Below are 23,434 nucleotides of genomic sequence, written 5' to 3'. Positions count from 1 at the left end.
GCATTCATTGAACAACTATAACTCCAGATTTGATGCTAAAGATAATAGCACTGAAAAATATTCCTTGTCTTCAAAGAGCTTAGTCTAATTACATTTCAATTATAAATAGTCTGTTATGTACAAGTTAAAATCTGCTACCAATGTTGACATTTGTTTCTTAGAAAATTCCTGTTCAAGAGCTTGGCTTATACTTGGAAAAGAAATTTAGAAAGGAGACAATTATAACTCAAGTATAATCTTATATGTAAAGTTTGGAAATTAGTGTCAGTTACACTTTACTTACGCTAAATACAAAATGATTATAACAATTTTACTTGACTTGCATGCCTTAATCTAATAGGAATTGTTTGAGACATAAACATATTTAATTATTTTTCATAATTTTTCAGTAATGAAAGGATATTTATTTCATAGAATGTCACAATTAACATATCTTACTTTATCTGTGATATGTGTTAGGGAAAGTACAGTTTGTTTTGTGAACTTGCTGGAAATTTTTTTTATAAAATATGATAAGAAAACTCAGCAGCTTTTTCTTCCAACTGACCAAAAATTAATTTCTCTGTTGTATTTTCTACAGTGAACTTTAAATACAATGGACTATGATTATGTTGAATTTATTCAGCATTATTTTAATTCTGCGCTCTTCCAGTTTTGTGCACCTTTCTTTGAATATCAGTTAAATTATGCCTCATTTTCCTATCTTCCTTAGACTTATAAATTGTCTTCTTTGTCCTGATTTTCAGAATTTATTGCTAATCACTTTATTTCATGTCAGTGGGAGGGAAACTCTTCCTGTAGCACAGGCAATACCTTTCAATACTTTTTAAATAACATTTATGGAAAGCGCTGCAGTTTTTGTACGTTAGCAAGTATAGGTCTAAAGTACAGCCAGTCATTTTTCTGCTATCTTCTTGAATAAATGTCTCATCAAGCTTTCTTCTCTGTGTAATCTTGTCCCTCTCTGTAATCTGAGGCTCTATAGTCATGCAAGGTAGAAACATTAGGTGTCCCTACCATCAAAAAGGAATTTGTATATCTTTGGGCATTCTTGTAATTCCCTAGACTTTTCTCAGTCCAGAAATAAACTTATTTCTTCACAAAACTCATATTAAATTAACATTAAAAAACTTTGTAGGGCAGCCCATGGTGGCTCAGTGGCAGAATTCTTACCTGCCACGCTGGAGACGCGGATTCAATTCCTAAAGCCTGCCCATACAAAAGAAAAAACTTTGTAAAGTTTGAGGATCAGCGAAAGCTTTATAGATGAATAAGTGCTATTGGAACATTATTACCTTGTCAATATTTAGTTAGTCTAGTTGAACAAAAGAAAACGTAAGATAAAGTATACATGAACATTGTCCTGTAAATATCAATGAAAACGTACATTTTCTGAATGTGGAATCTCATCATTCAGTAGCAGAACAGGGTCTAAGAGTTGAAGGGAAAATATGCACATAGATGAATAAGGTGTATGTCATTAAGTGCTAAACATTTCTAAATCCTCTTGACCAGAATTGCTAGCAGATGCTGGGTTTTAAATTTAGGATGATGAAAGTATAATCCACATTGATCATGATTGTAGTCTTAATTTGAAACTTTACGTATAAGATTATACTTCAGTTATTATTGTCTCCTTTCTAAATCTCTTTTCCAAGCATAAGCCAAGCTCTTGAACAGGAATTTTCTAAGAAACAAATGTCAACATTGGTAGCAGATTAATACTGTTGAAGAAAGAGATGTGATGAGATGATTATTCAGCACAGTATAATCTGATTCTATTTGAATATTTTCAGATAGGAAGTGAGAGATGAATACTGTGTTCCTTCCGTACGAACTCTTTGAATTAGAATGTGACTCCTGAAAGATACAGACTCTTGTAATGTTTGAGTTATTACCTCTTTTCTTCATTTTTTTTTTGAGGGGGGATAGAACTTTTCCAAATGTAGACTGAAAAATCACTCTCATTTCTTGGCGAGCAATCAAAATCCCCTTTCTTTGTCACCTAATGAGGAATTATTCCTAGCGCAGAAGAGCATCACCTCATGTCTCATGAGAAAGCTATTAGTATGAGATCTTCACATTTCTCATATAGAAACCTAATGCCAAACAGTAATGTAGAAATCCATTTTCACAATCTTTTTTTCCATCTTACATCTTCCTTCTGCTTTGATGATTGTATGGTTAGGTTATGAAAAGTAATGAACTGGGTTTTAGAAGTAGAAAGATGATCTCATTTCATTTGTTTCTTTTTCTCCCCCCCCCCCCTTTACCTGAGACAATGTAGCCAGTAGTCAGTGAGAGAATTGATGATGGGGGTGGGAATAATTTTAAATGTGGAAAGCCCCACAATATGAAAAACAATCTGGAAATTCTTTACATGCATGTGTGGTGCAGTAAGTCACTTTGGATATGCCTATCTATCTCGCTTCCACAAACACCCTCTGTTGGTACCATATATATATATATATATATAGCTTCCATTCTCTTAACCCCCTCTTTTCTTTAAGGTAGCTCTTAAAGTTCAGCTGAGGGTATTATAGGGGATAAATGTTTTTCTCAAAGGCACCATGACAGACACAGTTGGTTGTTTTCTGAATATCCATTTCCCCCCTTCTTCCTCTGTTGGTTTGCGGTTTGTTTGGAGTAGCAATATGTCCACCTAAATAGCTGCTACTAGGACCCCCTAGCAGTAGGGTCGACGATGTGATATTGTTCTGACCAATGAAATGCCGACTTCGTCCTTGGGCCGAACATCTCTTCCTAAATAGAAAGTCAGAATCTCATTGGACGAACGTCTCTTGCTTGCTCTTCTTCCTGCCTGGAATTCAGAACAGACACCTTTAGGTGCGGTAGCTATTTGCGACCCAATGAGGTACCTCGACACACTGAGGATGGCAGAGCAGGTAATGGCACTGCTAAGCAGCAGAACTAATATCCGTAACTGCCTCCCTGTGGTTTGCTTATGTGAGAAAAGAATCCCCTATTTATTTAAACCACTGTTAATTGGGTTGTTGTTACTTGAAGCTGAAGGCTTTATAACAATTAACATATGATATCTTAAATTGTTTTTGTCTTAGCCAGGGGAGAAAAAAGCAGCAGAAGATGCTGTGCATATTTCCACCAGCTTTCTTCAAATAATAAGAGTGTGTTCACAACTAATATCTCACTTTTTCTTTTCTTTCCTGGATGACTTAAAGCTATCTAAAGAGAATTCACGTACACTGTCTGCCATCGTTCAGGGGGCAGGTTAACTAAGCAAGGCCAATGTTGTGATATAGAGAATCAAACAGAAATTGGCTGTAGTGCATTTTACGCCTTGATCATACCCTTGTTCCAATGAACTACAAGGTTTTTAATCATATCTTGTTTTGTGTTATTATTAAAAGAATAATTAATAATTCTGTTGATTCCATTTGAGATGTCAAGGAACATTTTGTGTTTTTTCCTCCCCTTTGTGCTAATTACTTACCTACTGAATCTAGTGTCACACCAGTTGATACTGAATCTAGTGTCACACCAATTGAAATCATCTTTATGAAGGAAAGTTTGACAACGTGTAGAAAAATCTTTAAAATATCCACACCCAATAATCACGGAATGTGACTTATAGAAATTTATTCTCAAGAAATAATAATAGATAAATTATCTGAAGCTTATTTTAAATATAATGTCAATGGCAAAATATTGGAAACAAATCAAATAACCAACAAGAGGGGATTAGTTAAATAAATACTATGTAATTTGTACTATAGCATATAATATCTCATTAAAAATAATATGAAAGATTTAACTACCAGTAAATACTTACTATATAATATTAAAAATATTAGTTTATGAATATTATAGACAATTTTATTACAATTTTAGAGCAAAAAAGAAGGACTCACAGCTTCTATAGTAAAATGTTAGGGGCATTTTCTTTGTGTTGGGATTATGTATGATTGTTTTTCTTTGTATTTTCAGTTTTTCCAAAATTCTGCAGTCAATGTGTATGAGTCAGTAAGTTATGTATTTTTAGTATATTGGCTATTACAATGTAATGCTATTTTAACATTGAAAATACTTTGAGTGAATTATTTTTACTGACTACCTTTTCATCAACAACAGTTTGATGGTACATCTCTGTGTTTGTTTGTTTTAAATGCAGAAATCCTAAATGGTGGAGTCTATGTAGACCAGAACAAATTCCTTTGTTATGCAGACACAATTCATTGGCAAGATATTGTTCGGAATCCATGGCCTTCCAACTTGACTCTGGTTTCAACAAATGGTAGTTCAGGATGTGAGTAGCATTATCCTTTTTCAATGTCTCAAAATGTTCTTTGGCACTCTGTGAAAATGAATGGCATCTTATTCCATTAATGCTGTTTTGAACTTTGAGTGATTCCATCCATTGAAATGTTCAATTATATGTGACAGATAGAGTAAATGGCTGACTCTGTTTTTCTTCTATTTAATTCTCTTTTTAGAACCATGCAGCCTATTCACAAATTCTTTTCTTGACATGTTCTCTATTTCCAAAATCTAGATTACTTTACTATGTTTCTGAAGTCCAAACGATTTGCCCCATACCATAAATGCAACGCTAGTGTCTAACTGATGCTTCAACTCTTTGTGGCCCCTACACACTGAGACAAAGGTGGTAGAACAAAATGTAGGATACTACTGTCATTTTTGTTAATATTTGATTATTGTAGAAATCCTAAGCCTCGTCGCACCCCCTTCCAATCTTTATGGTAATACTTGAGAATAATTCCAACGCTATTAATAAATTGGAGAAATATGAATGTCATTTAGAAGAAATATCTGTTATGTTCTGATTTTAGGCTACTAAAGACTAATAATTCTCCAATTCCCCATTCTTAAAATGTGTACATTCAAGATGTTTCTATCACAGAGGGGCTTATCATTTCTGAAATATTTAATATAATCAAAAAGTAAAGAAACACTGTTTGACTGTGATCAAAACCTTTGAAAAATATTCTGGCTGGAATCTGTTTCATTTATATGACCCAGTCTATGTTGTCCCCACATCTATTATTACTGACATTTGTGTGAGAACAGAAGAATCTTTATAAAGTGTTATCTGGATATTATATGTCTCATATTTTATTATATATTTCCCTCCTGAAATCATAACTTTCTTCATATGGCTCAATAGTTATTTGCTCTAGTACTGATTGTGTTATGACACTTTTTAGGAAATCAAACTCCAAGGGATGATTATTAAATTTCATGATGGGCCTAATAATATAATGAGGAAAAATGAATGCATTTGATCAGAACTGACAGCTGTGTTTTTAATAAATGGTTGAAACTTTTTCTTAAAAGTAAAGTAACATAATTTTCTTGTCACTTGTGAGTAGTAGTTTGCGTGCTATTTCATTTTTACAGTGTTCTAGTTGCCTACCTTGAATAATTACATATAACTAAAAAATGGAATCTGTTCACACTAACAAGGCAAAACGATGTGCTACAGAAATGGCTTCCATTTTCAGTTTGCCCCTAATAGGATACTTTGTAGATTTAGAGGGAAAAACAGCATATTGGTTGGAAGAGACGGTCTGATGACTCTCAGCTTATCAAACTGACTAGCCTGGAATGCTCAATTGAGATGAAGCAAGAATAAAGAAGCCGAAGGGAAATATGCCCACCAGCCTCACAGGAAAGGTTTTTGAGGGGTTTGCTGCATTCTCACAGATGGCATCTCTTTGTACTCTTCTTTTTTCGAGGGCAAATTTGAATGGTTATACCTATAATCAGGCAACTGTAGCTGCATTATTTTTTTGCATACAAATAATCGCAGGTACAAAAATTATAAATGCAGAATAGAGTCATATCCAGTGGCCCCTTACAAATTAACTACTGATTGCTTGTCGAAGTTTTATTCTTTGCATAGTAGTTCTGCTTGCTGATACATCATATACGCTGAATACACCATAGCTGTTAATGATTTTTCTATCCCTTGAATATTGCTTTCCTATGGTTTTATGTTGAGTTAGTTTCTTCAACCTTCTCCCCATGGATGATGTCAGGCACTTTCATGGTTTTAATACGATCTCTATTCTGATGAATCCCAGAGCTACATAACCATCAGCAGTCACTCAGTTAAAATTTTGTTGGTCATCAACCTCTTCTTGGACCTTTAAATTTAGTTAATCCCTAAGTATGTTGAGTCTGTTTCTTCACTTTTCTTATTTCTTCATATTATCACCCTAGTTCCAGTCTTCATCTGTTGTCTGGATTATTCAAATAATCCCTGGATTCTTAATGATGTTTTGGGCAATAAGCCTTTGAGGCAGTCTGGTGAAGCCCATTTATACCCTTCTCATAATATTTTTGAATGCATAAATAGGCACAAAATAAATGCCTTAATATGTAAATGCTTAAAATCAATAAAGGCATAAAAATAAATTACAAAGATTTTTGAGAATATTGATTATATTAAAATAGTTATTAATATATTTTAATAGCAATGTGATCTATCATATTGTATATTGTATATCACTGTTTCTTTATGAGCATGTTAAATAGAATATCTAGTAGGAGTACTAATTATAATGAAGCTTTGAAGCAATGATAAGCATAAATAATATTTTAAGATATCTTTGACAACAGTAATATAATAGAATGTATCCATCATTTCTATAGTTTGCAATATGGCTGGTACTGCTAACACTGCCATAATTTGGTCCATCTGTTCCTGATTCATGGAAATCATACATTTGAATGAGATTAATGAAATGATAGTGTAATTTTTCCTCATTCAAGTTTGTGGACCTCCTAATTTCTAGCCACAGAACTTTTGGTGATCCAAGGCCTCCTATCTAAGAGCCGCTATGTTTAATTGTTCTCCTTGCTTTTATCCAGATAAATTCATCTTGCAAAATGGAAGTAAGCGTTCTACCTAATTAACAGACCTTGTCTAAAAACCCTGCCAATGTAATTAACCAACAGAGGGTCACGTCTAAACAAAAATTTAGGGTTTAAGAGTTTTCAGCAGAGACCTGTCTGTTTATCAGTTGCATGGATTGAGGTACATCATTTTCCTTGTCTGTACCTCCTTTCCTCTTCTCTTCATGAGACTAATTTCTAGCCAAGCTTTAAGAGACTCATCAGTCCATCAGGTGTCATCTCTAACATTCCAGCTTTCTTGAATGCATAAATTGGACTCATTTGGTAAACTACCCTTAGAAATGAAAAAAAAATCATAAGATAAATAATGTTTCACTTACTTGAAGTACTATAATTATAACCCATCACCATAGGAACTTCAAAATGATGAGAATAATTTGTCCTCTAAAAACTAAGCAAATGGAAATGCATCAGAACATTAACCTAGAAATAGAGACAATGATATTTCCCAGTAGAGAAGATTATGTAGTTAACAGGATGGGTTTGGTAGCCAGACTAGCCTGTTTCTAATCTGGCAGTACCACCGCAAGGCATTTATACTCTCAGTGCCTCCATTTCCTCATCTATGAAAGGAGGAGAGCAATGGGTATTGTCATCTTTGTAGGGTTATTATGAGGAATACATGAGTTAATATGTGCCAAAATCTATGAGAATAACTTATTTTGGTAAAAGAATGACATACGTTCCAATTATGATTCATTTTTCATATGAATTGATCATATGTGGACAGAAGTACTCTTGGAGCACTTAACAGTTACGTATTCATGATATATTGATAAATCATCATTCTGTAATGTTTCTAAGTTTCACATTTGTTTTTGCAACAGGAGATAGTCTCCCACAGCTTGGGTTCGCCACAACAAAGTAAAGCAAACTTTGGGGGCTTCAGATCCTGTCATCTTTCTTTAGATTACACAGGCATCACTCTCTCTCAATTGCTTTTTAAAACCAAATACCACCTAATTATCAAAATGTGTGTGTGGAGGAAGTGGGAGAGAGGGTGATGGTAGTGGAGGTGGCAAATTCTGATACTAGGGTTTGTTCACAAATGCTACTAATCATTTGTTCAAACCAGTTGTTCTACCTGTGTAGTGTCCTGCATAGGTAATTTACTTGAACTCAAAAGTAATTGAGTCTCAAAATAGAGTAGAATTAAACCTGATTTATTCGTTTACAACCATTGTTACTCTCCTGTATTCCAATATTTGCATAAAACAGATGCCCTCTTCAAAATTTGACCTTTTTATTAAAGTAAAAAATAGAGTACCAAGAGAATTTACTGCCATAGACTTCAGTAGAGCTTCATATACAGATACTATATATAATAACTGTACTATGATATATGCACATATGTAATTTCTATAAATGCATAAATATCAAATAATGTATACTTGAAGATTTTTAGAGATAAAAGTTGAATTGGTAATAGAGAAGAACATGAAAAATGCTAGAAAAGATAAATGAATCCATATGAATCCAAAAGATGGCCTGTTGAAAAAAATCTATAAAATAAACCCCTTATGATCCTGATTCCCAAGGAAAACAAACACAAAAGCTAAAGATTGGTCTTACTTGTGAATTCAGATGCAACTGTTGTAAGCAAAATATTAGCAAACAGACCAACTAGAATCTAGGAATGTATTAAAAGAATAATGTATTAGGACCAGGTGGCAGCTTTGCTAATTTCTTAAGGCTGTTGATGAGGGAATAAGAACTTGTACCTGACTCACAGTGGAGAGGGCCTTTATCTCCGTATTTATACAGCTGGGATTTCCAGGTGGACTGAAATTCACTTTAGGAAGCACCTTTTATTTAAGACCAAAGAAACGAGTGCAGTACATCTATTAGTCTGACTTTCTACTTCTTTAGATTCTTGGGATGAACGTGCTTCGTCTCGCTTTCGAGTACATTTTTCATGACATCTTTATTGTCATCATATGTGACAGGTTTCTTTCAGTCACCTTTTTCATCAGATACTGTGTATATAAAATTAAAGAAGCATGATCCAATCTCTGCTTTCTAGAAAAAGTGACAGGATATTTATCCCTTAGCAGGAGTTAAACTAACCCCTGCATTTACACACATACACATTAGTCTTCCCAGCTTGTGACTATAAATTGGTTTCCACTTTCCTTCTACATATATTGTACCGAAAGCTTGAAATAGATGCCATAGTCTCTCCGCTCTGGCTTGTCTTACTGCCTCTGTTCCCAGTGACTGTGGGACTCAAGGTTGTGCCAGCTATTCCTGCCACTTCCTTGTGACTCTTAGTTTTCACCCTCCAGACCCACTGCTCCCTCAGATTCCTTCTCAGCACAAATGGGACCCGTTATTAACATGATTTTGCTAATAATAAGAGTGGTTTGGGGGTCTAGAGAGGCTGAAATTTGGCTTCAGTGTTCCTGCTCATGTCTTGCAGGTAGGGGTGGCCCCCAGGACTGAGATGGAGACCTCAAAGACCCACTTCCTGAATTTCCCAAGGGCCTTTCTGCCCCTCCTTGGCTGAGACTCATTCCATTTTCTGTCTGTGAATTAGTAGAAGCATCAGTTTGTTGCCTAAAAAAGAAGATCCATTCCAAGTACAGAATACATGGTGGCTATCTTAGACAGATTTTAATAGTACGTTTCATGAAGAATAATTTCTACACCACATATCTATGGTTTTCTGGTAAATGTTTAATAACTCATCTTCAAAAAAGTGGGAAAAATAACAGTTTGTAGCATTTGCTGATTTTCATGGTGCAAACACTCCCACCATGGTCTTTTTCAAGCTGCTGAAGTGGATTTAGGAAGAGATAGATGCCCGGTTAACATGCCATTATGTCATATTTCAAGCATTTAGATTCAATCAACAAAAAGTACAGTAAAAGAGGTAGGAAAAAAAATGATTCAAGTATTTTTTAACCTTTATTTTTATAAAATTTATTTAGTTGTGAGTTTATTTAATCTGATTTTTAAAACAATGATGGGTTTTAACAGCAAGCTCATAAAATTCTGGAAAATTTAAGCCATCTCCAGGACACTACTGCGACATATGTACATCAGCAGCCCTACTGAGGTAGTGCTGGGCCAAGCCCAGTCCAGTTACTTAAGATTTTCATCTATAATGATGCTAACAGAAGATTAGGCTGACACAACAGGCATGGTATAAAGGAATCTCGGCCCCTAGGTCTCCTACGGCCAAATGCTTGAATAAAACACATATGCTCACAACTGAGAAAGGAGCATCTTGTTTAGGGACAGGACAGTTTGGGACAGAAACTTCAGGGTCCTATTTGCTAACATTTTTCATTTAATAAAGGGATAGCATACTTGGCTCTGGATTTATGGTAACTTCTTACACTCAGGATTTCCCCAAGAAGAGGTAGAGTTTACCTCTGTATGACCAAGAGCCTTACAGAGACCATCCCTCCTTGGGTAAAGGAAATTTCTGCCTCAAAAGTGAACTCCTCTGTACCATACAAGCATACTACTTCTAGCTCCCTATTTCCTGTCTTCCCATATTTTTAGATTCAGTTCCTACCTGAGGAACATAAAATCTTCTTCAGGACCAATAGCTCATCAGAAGAAAAAACTATTTTTACATATAGTGACCAGCAGAGTTGTTGTTTTGCATGGTCTAGCATGACGAAGAGGACAGTGTTCTTTGAGCCCAGGGATAAGTAGATTGCTGGTTTCAAAACCTGGGCATGCATCAGAATCCACTCCCACAAATTCTCCCTGAGTAAGTTTGATTTAAAGATGGGCATCTGCCTAACTTTAAAGTTTTCTAATCGATTCTAGGGACAGGTGTAAGTAGCATGGCCTAGTATGAGATTTCTATGCTGGTAAAATAATTAGCAAGACCTATCATGGTGCATGCATTCCAGACAATAGGCTGATTCAGAATTGATACAGCATGTGTGGTCTTGCTGCAATTGAGTGAACTACCAAATACCCAGGTCCCCTCTTGGAGAATTTGTAGCATTCCGTTGTTATGTGAAACTTCTATGTCACTAATTTCAACGTAACAATAGCAAGACTTTTTTTGAGAGCCTGTGACGTTCAAGCCTGATATCACAGGCACTTAAGGAACCCCATCTGTAATTCTCATAGAAACTCTGTAAGGTAGATATGAAGAGCCCCATTTGAGGTGTCTTAGAGCCTCAGTAGCTTGCTCTATCTCGTTAGGAGCAGACTCCATTCCCAATGAATAGTTGAAAGATCAAAATGTCTCCAAATAGCAGGTCTCTGGGGTTCAAATTGTCCATTGGAGAAAGCCTTTAGATTCTATTGTCTCTCTGAAACATATTTCGAAGTGAGTTTTAACAAGCCTTTTCGCTAAAATATGTGAATTTCTATTGAAAAATATATTTCATGACTTAACTGAAAGTTACTGATATTGTGGAAATGGTTTTCACACTGTTCAGACAGAATGGAGAAAGGCCAAGCAATCAGAATAATCAACTTTTCTTTCAAGAAGTAAAGCTTAACATTTTTTTTTGAAATGGTGAGTTTTTGGAATTAGAGTTTTTTGGAACTTACTGACTTTTTTCGTATTCTGTTTCCTCTTCCTAAAAGAACTCTGTATTTCATAGTTCCTTTAATAATGAATATAACATGAAATTACTACTTTGCTTTGAATACTTTCTAATTTTAAAATGTTTTAGAGCCAACCCTATAAAGCAGAGAGCATTAACGTGAAATAATTATCAGTACGAGACATCTGGTAATATGCATTTTTTTTAGTGTACACTCATAAAAAGCTTAAAGTCATTCTGTTATGTGTTTGCAAAGAATTCTAAGTATAAGGGAAGTATAGATGTTAAAATGCTAGAATAATAAAAACTGAGTTAAATTTTCACAAAGTGAAAGGCTCTAATTAAAATTATATATTAACTTAGTAATTAATATAAAAAGAGTTTACATTGCCTTCCACAGTTGATTTTTTTTTTTTTTTTTTAATTTGATGGGCAGGCACCAGGATGAACCCAGCTCTCTGGCATGGCAGGCGAGAACTCTGCCTGCTGAGCCACCATGGCCCACCCTTTTTCATAGTGTTGATGTACATTTGGTGTTTGAAACAACTGTGTAAAATTGAATGAAAATTATGATGCATTTTTTCAGAATTATCCTCTTCTCTTTTTCTCAGATTTATTTCCTTTCTAATGGGCAAGGGTGATTAGCTAAATATCTGTTCGACCAGTATCATTCCTAGATTTCATTACCATTTACGTATTTATCCTAGTTTATTAATAAAAGTTGTTTCATAGAACTCAGTTATAAAATCAAGTAAAATTGAATGAGCTTAGTGTTTCCCTTTCTTTCTTAATTTCTAATCACTCAGAGAAAGCTAGGAAACAAAGGGAAGATATTTACAAGTAACTGAAAAGTTGGGTTGGTATACAGATTTCCATTTCCATAAAATTTGCAAGGAAGTTTTATGTATCTTCCCTCTCCTGTTGATAATGCCTCCCTGAGCCACTTTTATTCCAGATTTGGGAGTGGGCATGTGGAAAGGCTGTTACCCTGGAGGGTAGGCAGTGGAGTTGGCATCTCTACAGGAAGCTGGGAGAAAATGAACAAGGAGATCAAGCTGCTAACCCACTTAGCAACCTTTCAAGCTTAGATTGTTGCAAGAAGCTGCATGCAACTTTTATTTAATATTTTGCTGCCTGGAAAGAAAGAATTATGTCCTATTTACCAGTGATTCTCTTGGCAATTGTATGTGCTCCTTCTAAGCAGGGGAGATAAAAGGAAAGAAAACTATGTGGTGAAATTTTTCTTAAGGTCCTCCTTACAATATAAGGGAAATATATATACACACACACATAAGCTTGATTTTAAAATGTGCAGAAATGGTACCTGTTCAGCCATTTCTAATTTTCTATTTCCCTCATCCCTTATTAAACTAAGATTTTTATCTGGGTGTTTTTAACAAAAATATTTTCTATAGACTCAATTCATATTCTGTACTCAAGAAGTAGAATACAGCATTAAGGTGAATATATGCCAAAGTGTACTTTTAAGAATAAAAAAAAAATCTTTACTAAGGAAAATATAATGATAAATCTAAAAAAAATTAAAAGCAATAAATTGTTAGCCATCAAGGTTTTTTTTTTTTTCTATTTCTGAAGTTCATTATGCTTCTTAATTTGAAATACCTAATATTTTATTGGAAAGACCGTCCATGTATTTCTAGTGGAATTAAAAAAAAATGTCAGCGTGTCCTTACAGTTGTATAATTTATAGGGATCTGCCTAGTTTGGTTATTGAAATATATACATTCCAAAGATAAACCAATATCATGCAGGTTTGTAAAATTCTTATGAAATAGCAAATCATTTCTTCTAATCCATACATGGACTGAGACAGTTTATCTGAGGGGAAAAAAAAACATTGCTTCATCAATAGTAAATTAAGTTGAGTAAGAGTATGATATCTGTTACTTTTAAAAAATAATTTAAAAGAGCAAATCATACAGCTCTGTGCTTTCTCTCCCCTCCCGTTTTTTACCCTCTTTGCACAATGCTCCCTCTGCTTCTTGCCCTGAAGGGACAGCCTCGTGGCTGAACTCAAGCTCTGCAGTTCTACATGAGTTTGAATCCTGACTCCAACAGATTCTAACCGCAGTGATTTGGCCTCTCTGTTTCCCATTTTTTTTTCTCTTGAGAGTAAATTGGGGTAGCAGAAGAAAATATTTAAAACAGTACCTGTCACTTAACTGATGTTAGTTATTATTTTTATGATTAATAATTGAAATCTGGGTTTCCTATAAGGACACCACTCATCCTGTATTCAAACTCAAAACTGTGAATTTTGTTCAGCCTTCATTTAGCTTCCTATCATTAATTCTAAGTCATTATACCCTTAATTTATTAGGGGGAAGGGGGTAACTTTTTTAAGTCTCTTGCCATCCACCTGCATCTCCCCCCACACTGCCCCATTGAGATCATTTTCAAATCTCTGCTCAGTCCTCACCTACGTCATAGATTTCGGCAGTGACCCTAAATTATCTTGTTAACACTATGCGCATTCATTCCCTAGATGATTTGAGTGTTGGTATTAATGTCCTCATTCAATATCTTGCCTAATGGTTTCACCATATCCTAATTCAGTTCACCTTCCCGGTATCTGCCCTGATACCATCAGAAATGAAGCCTTATTGTGATGCAAAATTGGTCTTCCTATGTGTGTTTTAAATCTGTTTCATGTGTTATGCCCTCCTCCATCCCAAGTAACTCTTCTATTCTTATACTTGTCAACATAAATTAGATAGTTGGTTGTGCTGAATAAGAGTTTGGACTCTGAAATATTTTTCTGGACTCCAGTCCTAGGCCTGTTATTTACTGGGCCAATATTAAACCTCCCCGACCTCATCTGTAAAATGGGACGTTAGGATAATTACCTCTTAAGGTTGTCACGAGATATGAATTTCTTAGAATCATGCATTGTGCATAATAAAATGTCAGTAGATCTAAACTATGATGTATTTTTTAATCCTCTCAGTGAGAAGGGCTTTGCGTCTAACCTGAGTATTTCTATTTCAGTGGGATACAAGACCAATAATATTTTTTTTTAGAAAACCAGAATCTGGGAGAGAATGACCTGTGGTGGAACTGATATTTAGGTTTAAACATGCCACAATGGAAATAATGTAGATGTATGTGCTATGCCTTACAGATTACCATTTTTTTTTATAAATAAAAACTCAGATCTGCCTCATAGTACATCAATAAGAAACTCCATTGAAATAGCTTGTTGATGGAATTGAATTTCTAAAATATATTACAAATCCATTATCCTTGAATTTTAGCTTTTGTGTGTGAACTTCAAAGGTACATTAATGAAAACATTTTAGACTAAGACATTTTGGGCTTATTACATACTGTAATGCCTTTTGGGTCACTTTCTTCTAACCTCCATCAATTTTAAAATTACTTTTTAATTCCTTAGGCTTATGCTGGCATTTTAAAAATGTGCCTGTTTGTAAATGTGAGCTGTTTTTATTTTAAATGTGAGGACTTGGGGAAAAAAATATATTAAACCACTAAGTCCCTTTGGCAGATGAAAGAATGGTAGGAGCATAAGATGAGATTTCTGGCAGCTATACCTCAGAAGAGGTTGTTTAATATAGTGCCATGGAGCTATCTAATCTTTTCCAATTTGTTCCCCATTTTTCTTTGTTATCTGTCTCAGTGATGTCTCATCTCCCCAACTGACTGCTACAGGCCAATAATCTGTAACAAAACTCAGTCACAATCTCAGATATAATAAAAAATGGAGGCTACAAGATTAATGGCCCCTGCTATAATTATAAAGTCCCAAACCACAGGCATTATAAGACCTTTCAAAATGTATTCCAAGTTAAAGAGGCTGGGTTAATGCTATACAGTGTGAAGATACTGGCTCTTTAGTAAGGAAAATGTTGAGTTGTTCAATCTGGGGAGCCTTCTGTGTTTTGAGCACTATTGGGACTCTTTTCCTAAAGGACCTGGTAATAATTTCATCCATCCCAGCTTCCCCATTTCTTATTAATTCACAGAGAAGATAGATCTGTTCTTAGAGCTATCAGGGTGGAGGCCACATGAGAACAGAGGCTGCCTGTGGAGAACCTGCTATACCTATATTACGGGATCTCCTTTATGTGCATGTTGAAATAGAGCCAGTACATTGCTCTTCAAATACTGACTGATCTGACAAAAATAGAAATTACAAACTTGGAAATATCCACAGCCTTTCTTCCTCTCCTCCTTAAACCTCCGTGTCTGATAACCTGACCGTTCCAGTCCTCCTGACTAAACTGCCCCCTTGCCTTCCAGACGCAAACCACACACACATAGTTATGGGAACTGTTCCTAGAAAGTTGCCATTCAACACTTAGCATGCTTAATAAAAAATGACCAGAGAGCTGGGGAGTGAAGGAAGTATTTACGGAGAATGTCCAAGTTCATCAGAACACCTAGTAATGATACAGTGGAGGAGGGCAAAGGGTGAAAGCTTTGATGGGGGAAGGACAGGAGAGAGATCTTGCAGAAGAGGGGATGTGGTGATTGGGAGGCTTCAGAGAGTGAGAGTTACATGAAAAAACTGGGAAGTAAGAAAAACGGTTTAGAACTGTTGTCATGGGCTATACTATGGATTCCACTTAATGTCCTTTTAGAGGGATGTTCTTTTTGCTTGAATTTTGCATGGAGTGGCCAGAGACTCTGCCATCATTGACATCTAATCCTCTGCTTTAATCCAAAATATTGCTCCACCTATGGGTTTTTGTCTCCTTTTCTGGGAGGTGTAACTGGGAAACTTCTCTGTCTCTTTTCCCTTCTACCGTATGTGTAATGCTGAGGTCTGCAAGAGTGTGATGTTCCAGTAGCAGACTGAGGGTTCACTATTTTTGGATTGTTAGTAGGATCTTGCTGAGATATGGCTTCTCACACCTTTGTCAGAGCATGCAGAGACCTCTGGAACACAGTTGCCCCTTTCTGTTCAGCCTGCCAAGGGTTCTGAGATACAAGCTGCGTTTCCTGTTGCTTGAACCATAGTAACTTACTGATCATTTCAACCCCATTTTTGTAAATACCTCTGCCTCCAGATTACTTGACATATTTGCCATATCACCTCTGCTCAACTCTCTCAATCTCTTCATTTCTCTTTGATGCCATTTAACTTTTTTTTATATACAATGCTGTGAGAGAGGGAGTTGGGAAATAACATTGATTGGTGCTTATTTCATGCCAGACACTTTGCACATGTTATTCCTCTTAATCATTCCCCATATATTTCTGAAGTAGGTATCATCATCTATGTTTCGTTAATGAAGACAGGCAGCTGTCAACTAAAATCTCTTGTCCAAGGTTCAACAGCTTTTAAATTATGGAAACTGAATGCAGATGAAACTGATCTCAAAGTTTGTGCTTTCTTATATGAGCAGTTAGAAGTATAAGTGACAATATTGTAAGCTGATTTTGCACTCGATAGCATGTATTCCAAAAAATCTACCTTCCCTAAAGTGTAGGCTATACTTTCTTATCACATATTTATTGTAACATATGTAATTAACCTACATAATTTCCTATCATGCACTTCTTCTTCAAAAATAGATGCCAGTTACTAAAACATATTTATATTTAGTTGACATTTATTTTAGCCCCATTTATTGCTGAACCTTAATAAACAAGTAATAGAATCAAAATAATTGGCTATTAAAACTGAAAAAAATCAACAAGAACAAAATTTTTGATGCACAAACAGGCTAAAAGGACTGACATGCAATAAAGGGGCAAGTTTCTGGCTTGACTTAATGGGTCCTCTATGTCAGTGACAAGGTCACAGTCGAGAGCAGGGTGAGAAGATAGATTTCATAGAGACTTCAGGAGCCATCCCTTGTGTGTTCCTGCAGTGTTTACCTCCATGATTCATGGTCAGAAACATACTCATTCTGTCCAAAGTAAAAAATATTTTATTGACCATATGTATATATTTTGAATGCTTTCAGATCTTATCATTATCTTGAGTCCCCAAGTCTGTCTTTAATGGTTAATGTGTCTAGATTTTAGAGCCCCATGCACTGCCTACCACAGCACTGAGGTTGATGAAACAATGAAGACATTTAAGAAAGAACTGCCTTAAGGTTCCTGAGCCCATATCTTGCCAACTGAATGATCTCGGACTTCTTACTAAATCTATCCGAGTTGCCATTTTCTTACCTATAAAAATGGGATGAATAATAGTACCTATATCACAATCAAGTTGGACAAATTAAACGAGATAGTATGCATTAAAGATCTACTCCATGGCACAAATGGAAGACAGTGCTCTGTAAATGTTCGATGATGTGGCGAGCTCTGATGGTGAAGTATAAAATGGAACACGTAACATGGTGTAAATCCCATGTATAAGATGTGATACAAAATGAAAAATAAAAACAGAGTCAGGGAGGTTAACTAAGATGCCTGAGAAATGATACAGCCAATAAGAGAGTGAAAATTGAAATTCTCTCCTATCCGATGCCAGGTATACTGTGTGTATGTGTGTGGATTTGTTTGTAATCAATGAAACATCTTATAATCACAAATGCAGGATTTTACATTGAATCTGTTAGATTTTATGTTGTTAGTTTGTGCCCATTTTCCCAAGTACTAAGTTATTTTCTAATGTCAGTGGTTATACAACCTATGAGCAATCGCTACCATTTCCAGATTTGTATCATTTCCAAATCTGGTAAGCATATTTCAGTAGCTTCATCCAACTCAGTGGTTAAAGGTCAAATATGATAGGTGGGTACAGCAGCCTTTGGCACCCTGCTAGGTATTCCAGGCCAGTATATCAACCCTTTTATCAAAAAAGAATTGCATATGCTAGCCATCTACCAATCTATGTAATTGTTCGAGCACTTGCCTGTGTTTTCCAGTATGTAATGAAAGACAATGGCTAAATTATTTCTGATATCAAAATAATCTTTCCATGAGCTACAGATCTTCTCTAAAATAACATGAAGTTAGTGATATTTTATTAATATGCAGATATTCATTCACTCACTTAAAAACAAGTATTGCTCTCTGGTCATATAGCAGCAAAAGCATCCATAAAGCAGAATGGTTACTTGAATAATGCTATGACTGTGTGTGTGGTGGAAGGTAAATCCACCAAGAAAATGAGAATCAAATTTGTCAGTAATATTTAATGTCACAAACAAATGTTTAGGATAAAATATGAAGTGAAAATAGCTCACAAAAGTATAACAATTATGATATTTAAAGACAGTATGAATATTTCAAAAAAGTAAAAACAAAATAGCAAAGGTTATGAACGGTTTTTATTTTCTATCCTATATTTTCCTGTATTTTACAACCCTTTCAACTTGAACATGTATTCGAAATAAAATTGAGTAAATCCATCTGAAATGATTGGATGTTTATAGTGTGATTCAGGGAAGGTCTCGCTGAGAGGTGGCATCCCAGGAAAGGCTTGAAACAGAGAAAGGTGAGCCATTTGGCCATAGGCTATCAGAAAAAGAGAGGTCCAGAGAAAGATACCTGAATGCCAGAGGCCCCATAGGGAGTACATACCATGAACAGCAGAAAGAGAGGGAGAGAGGAATAAGCCAGGATCAAAGTAAAAGTTACAGAGGCATAGAGGAAAGTGCCAAATAATGTGGGGCCTTGAAGGCCATTGTAAGGACTTTGGCTTTTACTTTGAAAGAACTGGGAAGTTGTTGGTGAATTTGACAAGGTAGGAATAAGATCACTTTGGCTACTGTAGAGAAAAGAGGTTGTAAAGATACCAGGTTGGAAGCTCGGAGACCAGTTCAGTGGCTGTTGCATTATGCTAAGAGCTGATGGTAGCCTGGACAGCAGTGGAAGAGAGGGTTGGATACCCTAGATTTTAGATTTAGGGTCAGTTGGGAAACTGTATTTGAATTTGGATATGAGGTTTGAGAGAAAAAGAGATTCTGGGGAAGACTAGAAACTCTTTGGTATCAGCTTCTGGTGGGGTGGAGTTGTCATCAACTGAGATGGGGAATACTTCAGAAGAATGATTTTTTGAGGTAGTAGAGAAATCAGGGATTCAGTTTGGGTCATGTACTTTTTTAAAAGCCTGTTTTCCTTTAGTCATACATGTGGAGATTTTTATAAGAAATTGGAAGTATTAATCTTCATTCCTCTCACTTTGGGCTAGAGATACAAATATGGGGGCGTGTCAGCCTATTTTGTTATATGAGGATTAAATGGGTTAATATGTGTACAATTCTTAGGAAATTCCTGAAAGGGCCACCATCAGATATGGCTGAACAGGTTGTATGCTGCAGTCCCCAGGGAGCATCACCCAGATGGCCTGCACTGTGAGTGGAGGCCCTGGTCGGTTCATTGTGTTTTATAAATGATCCATCATTATTGTTGCTAATTTCTTTAAGTTTGGTGGTAAAGTTTTCCATGTTGTTCAGACCCCTAATTCATAATTTCATAAATATATTTGACATTGATTGAAACTAATTCTGCTCCCCAGTAGGTAGAATTCCTATATTCTACTCTGAGCTAACAGCTATAAAAAGTGATAATTAATGCTTTCCCGTTGCTTGATTTGAAGAAAATGTTTGATGGTGTCATATATGAGAGCTATTTTTTTTTCACAAAAATGTATTCCTTCCTTATAATTTGAATCACTTAAGGGTTACTGATAGTATTCGTTTTCCAACAAGCACTTGTCTCTATGACTATTATTCTCTTTGAATTTTTCTATTGGTTATAGTAGCCTAAAGGGTTTTGAAGGTCTGTTGGAAGTAGTATAATATTATCATAGACAACATTTCATTAGAGCTTTCCACTCAGTGAGAAACATGATTCATTTAGTCTGGTAATGTTTATTTCATTTTGGCATAATATATATTAGATTGCTTCTTTATTTCATTTTGTCTTAGAAGTAATCTAATACATATTAGTCACTCTTATAATCACCTGATCCTGTCAGATATAAGTGATGATCAATAATCTTAGCTTCCAAATAGATTATCATCAATTTTCCTTTTTATTGTTTAAGTTTGTGTGGATCTGGCCATTCAATTTTTATGTATGTGCAAGTAGACCACTACTCAGCAAAATGGAAATGTACTAAGTATATACACACCTTTAAACTTTAACACAATTCTCTGTACCAGACGATCTGGCCAGTGTATTAGCTGTGTATGGAGGGAAGAAATGAAAGAATGATTTAAGCAGGAAGGGAAGAAGGAACGAGAGGAGGACCAGGCCAAGATTTCTATCTTAAATCCTGTCTAAGGAGATAGTGGAGAAGATTCTGGAAGGGCACTAGAGAATTGAGCCCCTGAGGGAGGTGTGGATGGAGGTGCTACAGAATAAATTTGATATATTTCACACTTTTGTTCAAACGTAATCTTCATCCCATGAATATATATATCTATTCTAAAAACTTGGACTATAAATTGCTTGATTAAATAACATGATGGTATTCTCAGAAAAATTAAGTTTGATAAGGTTTACATTACCTAGGTCTTTATCAGTATAGTAACTATTTAGAACATTTTAAACTACTACTCCTGATTGATGAAAATTTCCAACTGTATTGTCTTAGATATTTAGCTTTGTCTTCCTAGGTGTGAAAATAAGTGACTATCTTTTCCTGACTAGAGATATCTGTGGAAATTAGGTTCCTTTCAGTACTGTGCTTTCATATACAGAGGCAAGATAGGAAGTTTGAAATTAATTTACATAATAAAAGTTCAGGGATGAATGAACACATGACATGAGAACTGTCAGACAAGAACAAAGGAAGTATTAATATCCAATAAGATCGATTGGTATAGTAATATCATTGATTCCTCCTAATATGTTATTTGATGGAACCATATCACAATTTTACTATCATATAGATGGTACATAATAATTTAAATCTGAAAAAATGCTGTGTATTTTTTAGTGCTGTTGCATTAAACTTCAATTTGATGGAAATATGCTCACAAATTAAAGAGTGCATACTGGAAAGTGAGAGAGTTACTAGCTTTTTACAAAGTTTAAATTTGTAAGTTTGATTACTAAGCATCTGACCAATTTTAGAACAATTTAAGCAAAGTATTATCTCAAAATGTGGCCATAATATTAACAGAATTTGAAATAATATTCTAAGCCAGTGGTCTTTTTATACCCTCTTTATCATCTTGGAATTATCAGAATCCCTGGGATTGCTTTTTAAAAATAAAGATTCCTGTAACTCGCCCTAGAGTATAAAAATTATCATTTTCACAATCTACTCATGTCAACACTAACTTTGGAGAATCGTGAGCTGAAACCATCTTCTTCTCTGCAGGTAGAGTTATCTTTATAAAACACAAGTCAAACCATATCACGTCCTTGCCCCCAAACCTTGGCCAAACTGTTTGGCAAGACTTTGAGGCACCATACTTTGTAAGCTCACACTCCAGATATTTTATGCAAACTAGGCTCAAGGGACTGTAAACTGCTCATCATGGTCCCAAAGAGTTGTGTTTTCTTCAGCCTGGAACTTTTTTCTTCTATTCCCTTTTCCATGGACTTACCTTACTTAGACATTCAGGCAAAGCTGAAATGACTGCCTCTCCATGAGTTTTTTCCAAATACTTCCTCGCCACTCTATACATACCTTTATTTTAGCAGGTATTACAGTTATCACAATTATCTGCCTGCATTTCTGCCTCACTCTTCTATACTGAAAGCTCTTTGAAGGTAATGTGTCGACTTATTGATCTTTGTATCCCTTGGCCAAGAACAGGGGCTGATTTAGGGTAGACTTTCAATAAATCTTCCACTCTCCTCTGAGTTATATGGCCATGAAAAGGATACTAGTCTCTCACTTCTTTGCTCAGTAAAAGTAGCTTTAAGAGGTCAAGATAGTCAGTTTTTAAAAGGACTGAAAGAAGAATCCAGGAATATAATTCCATTGCCTTTAGCTGGAGGCCATTTGAAGATAAATTTTTATGGTTGTCAGTGACTTCATATTTTGTAACTCTTCAGCTGCCCAGACAGACATATTACTTACGAAAAGCATTACAGAGGTGTGTATTAAATTGTATCTCTGCTGCCAGGTAGGCACACAAACAAGTAAAACTTCTAGCATGAATTTGTGACTTTTAAAAATATCATATTGGCTCATGGGCTCGAATTCCTAAAAAAGAATGCAAAGGCTACATTTTTAGTAACATCTGCAGGACAAGCCTAAAAGATTAACTTAGTCATACTTGTTCCCTTCTGCAATGAGTAATGTATTGTCAAAGCAGAGGTGATTGCCTATGCAATAAAATAATGCTGATATTGAATAGTCAGTACTTATTTTAAAAGATTAAAATAGTTACTAAAGTAACATATGTATTTTAAAATTTTGCTTTGTTTTATATTCCACTTCTTTGAATCAGAATAAAAGGAAGCGGACATGTTAACTTAAGTAGTTATGCTATCACTAAGCTGTAAGGAAGTATCATATTCTTCATTTTCAGTTGAAATAGTGTAATATTATTTCACACAGCTTTAAAAGTGTTATGCGATAAACAAAGGAAAAGAATCATGTAGCATGTTCCAGCATGCAAATAGGCAGATTTGTACCTCATTGGCAAAGTCCCACTGCCCAAAACAGCTCTCCCTTCTGCATGGTTTAGTATCTAATTCCTCTCTTTGCCGACCTTATTAAAGTACACACACATACACATGCACATACACACGCATATAACTCTCTCTCTCTCTCTCTCTCTGTCTCTCTGTCTCCCTCTGCCTCTCCTGGAAGAAGCAGTTTATAAAACTGATTCACACTGAAATATTAATTGTGTATCAGATCTCTTTTCCTGATGAAATCAGGACTCCCGAGGGTGACACATACCTGAGAATAGTGAGCAAAAACAGGGCAGCATGCTATGGTCAAAGCATTTCTTTCTGTTAGAAGGAGACAAGCAAAAGACCCCCCAGAGTCCATTATTTATCCATTCCATTGAAATGCTCCAATGTGATCTCAATTGAGATGTCACAAAGATAAATCATTGTATTAGGAATATAGCAGA

At 35.4% G+C, this 23,434-nt stretch overlaps 1 protein-coding gene across 7 annotated transcripts in view; it reads left to right on the top strand.

The window, feature by feature from the left end:
• ERBB4 (erb-b2 receptor tyrosine kinase 4) overlaps window positions 1–23,434 on the top strand; it is a 1,077,155-nt gene that overhangs the window by 699,884 nt on the left and 353,837 nt on the right. For all 7 annotated transcript variants that reach the window (XM_077154990.1, XM_077154989.1, XM_077154987.1 and 4 more), the window contains exon 4: window positions 4,151–4,285. In XM_077154990.1, the coding sequence (XP_077011105.1) occupies window positions 4,151–4,285 (135 nt within the window). The remainder of the gene's footprint in view (window positions 1–4,150; window positions 4,286–23,434) is intronic.

The sequence above is a fragment of the Tamandua tetradactyla genome, chromosome 3 (genome assembly GCF_023851605.1).
Source record: "Tamandua tetradactyla isolate mTamTet1 chromosome 3, mTamTet1.pri, whole genome shotgun sequence".
NCBI lineage: Eukaryota > Metazoa > Chordata > Mammalia > Pilosa > Myrmecophagidae > Tamandua > Tamandua tetradactyla.
Note: the sequence above shows the minus strand (reverse complement) of the source record. Positions and strands in the feature narration are given on the sequence as shown.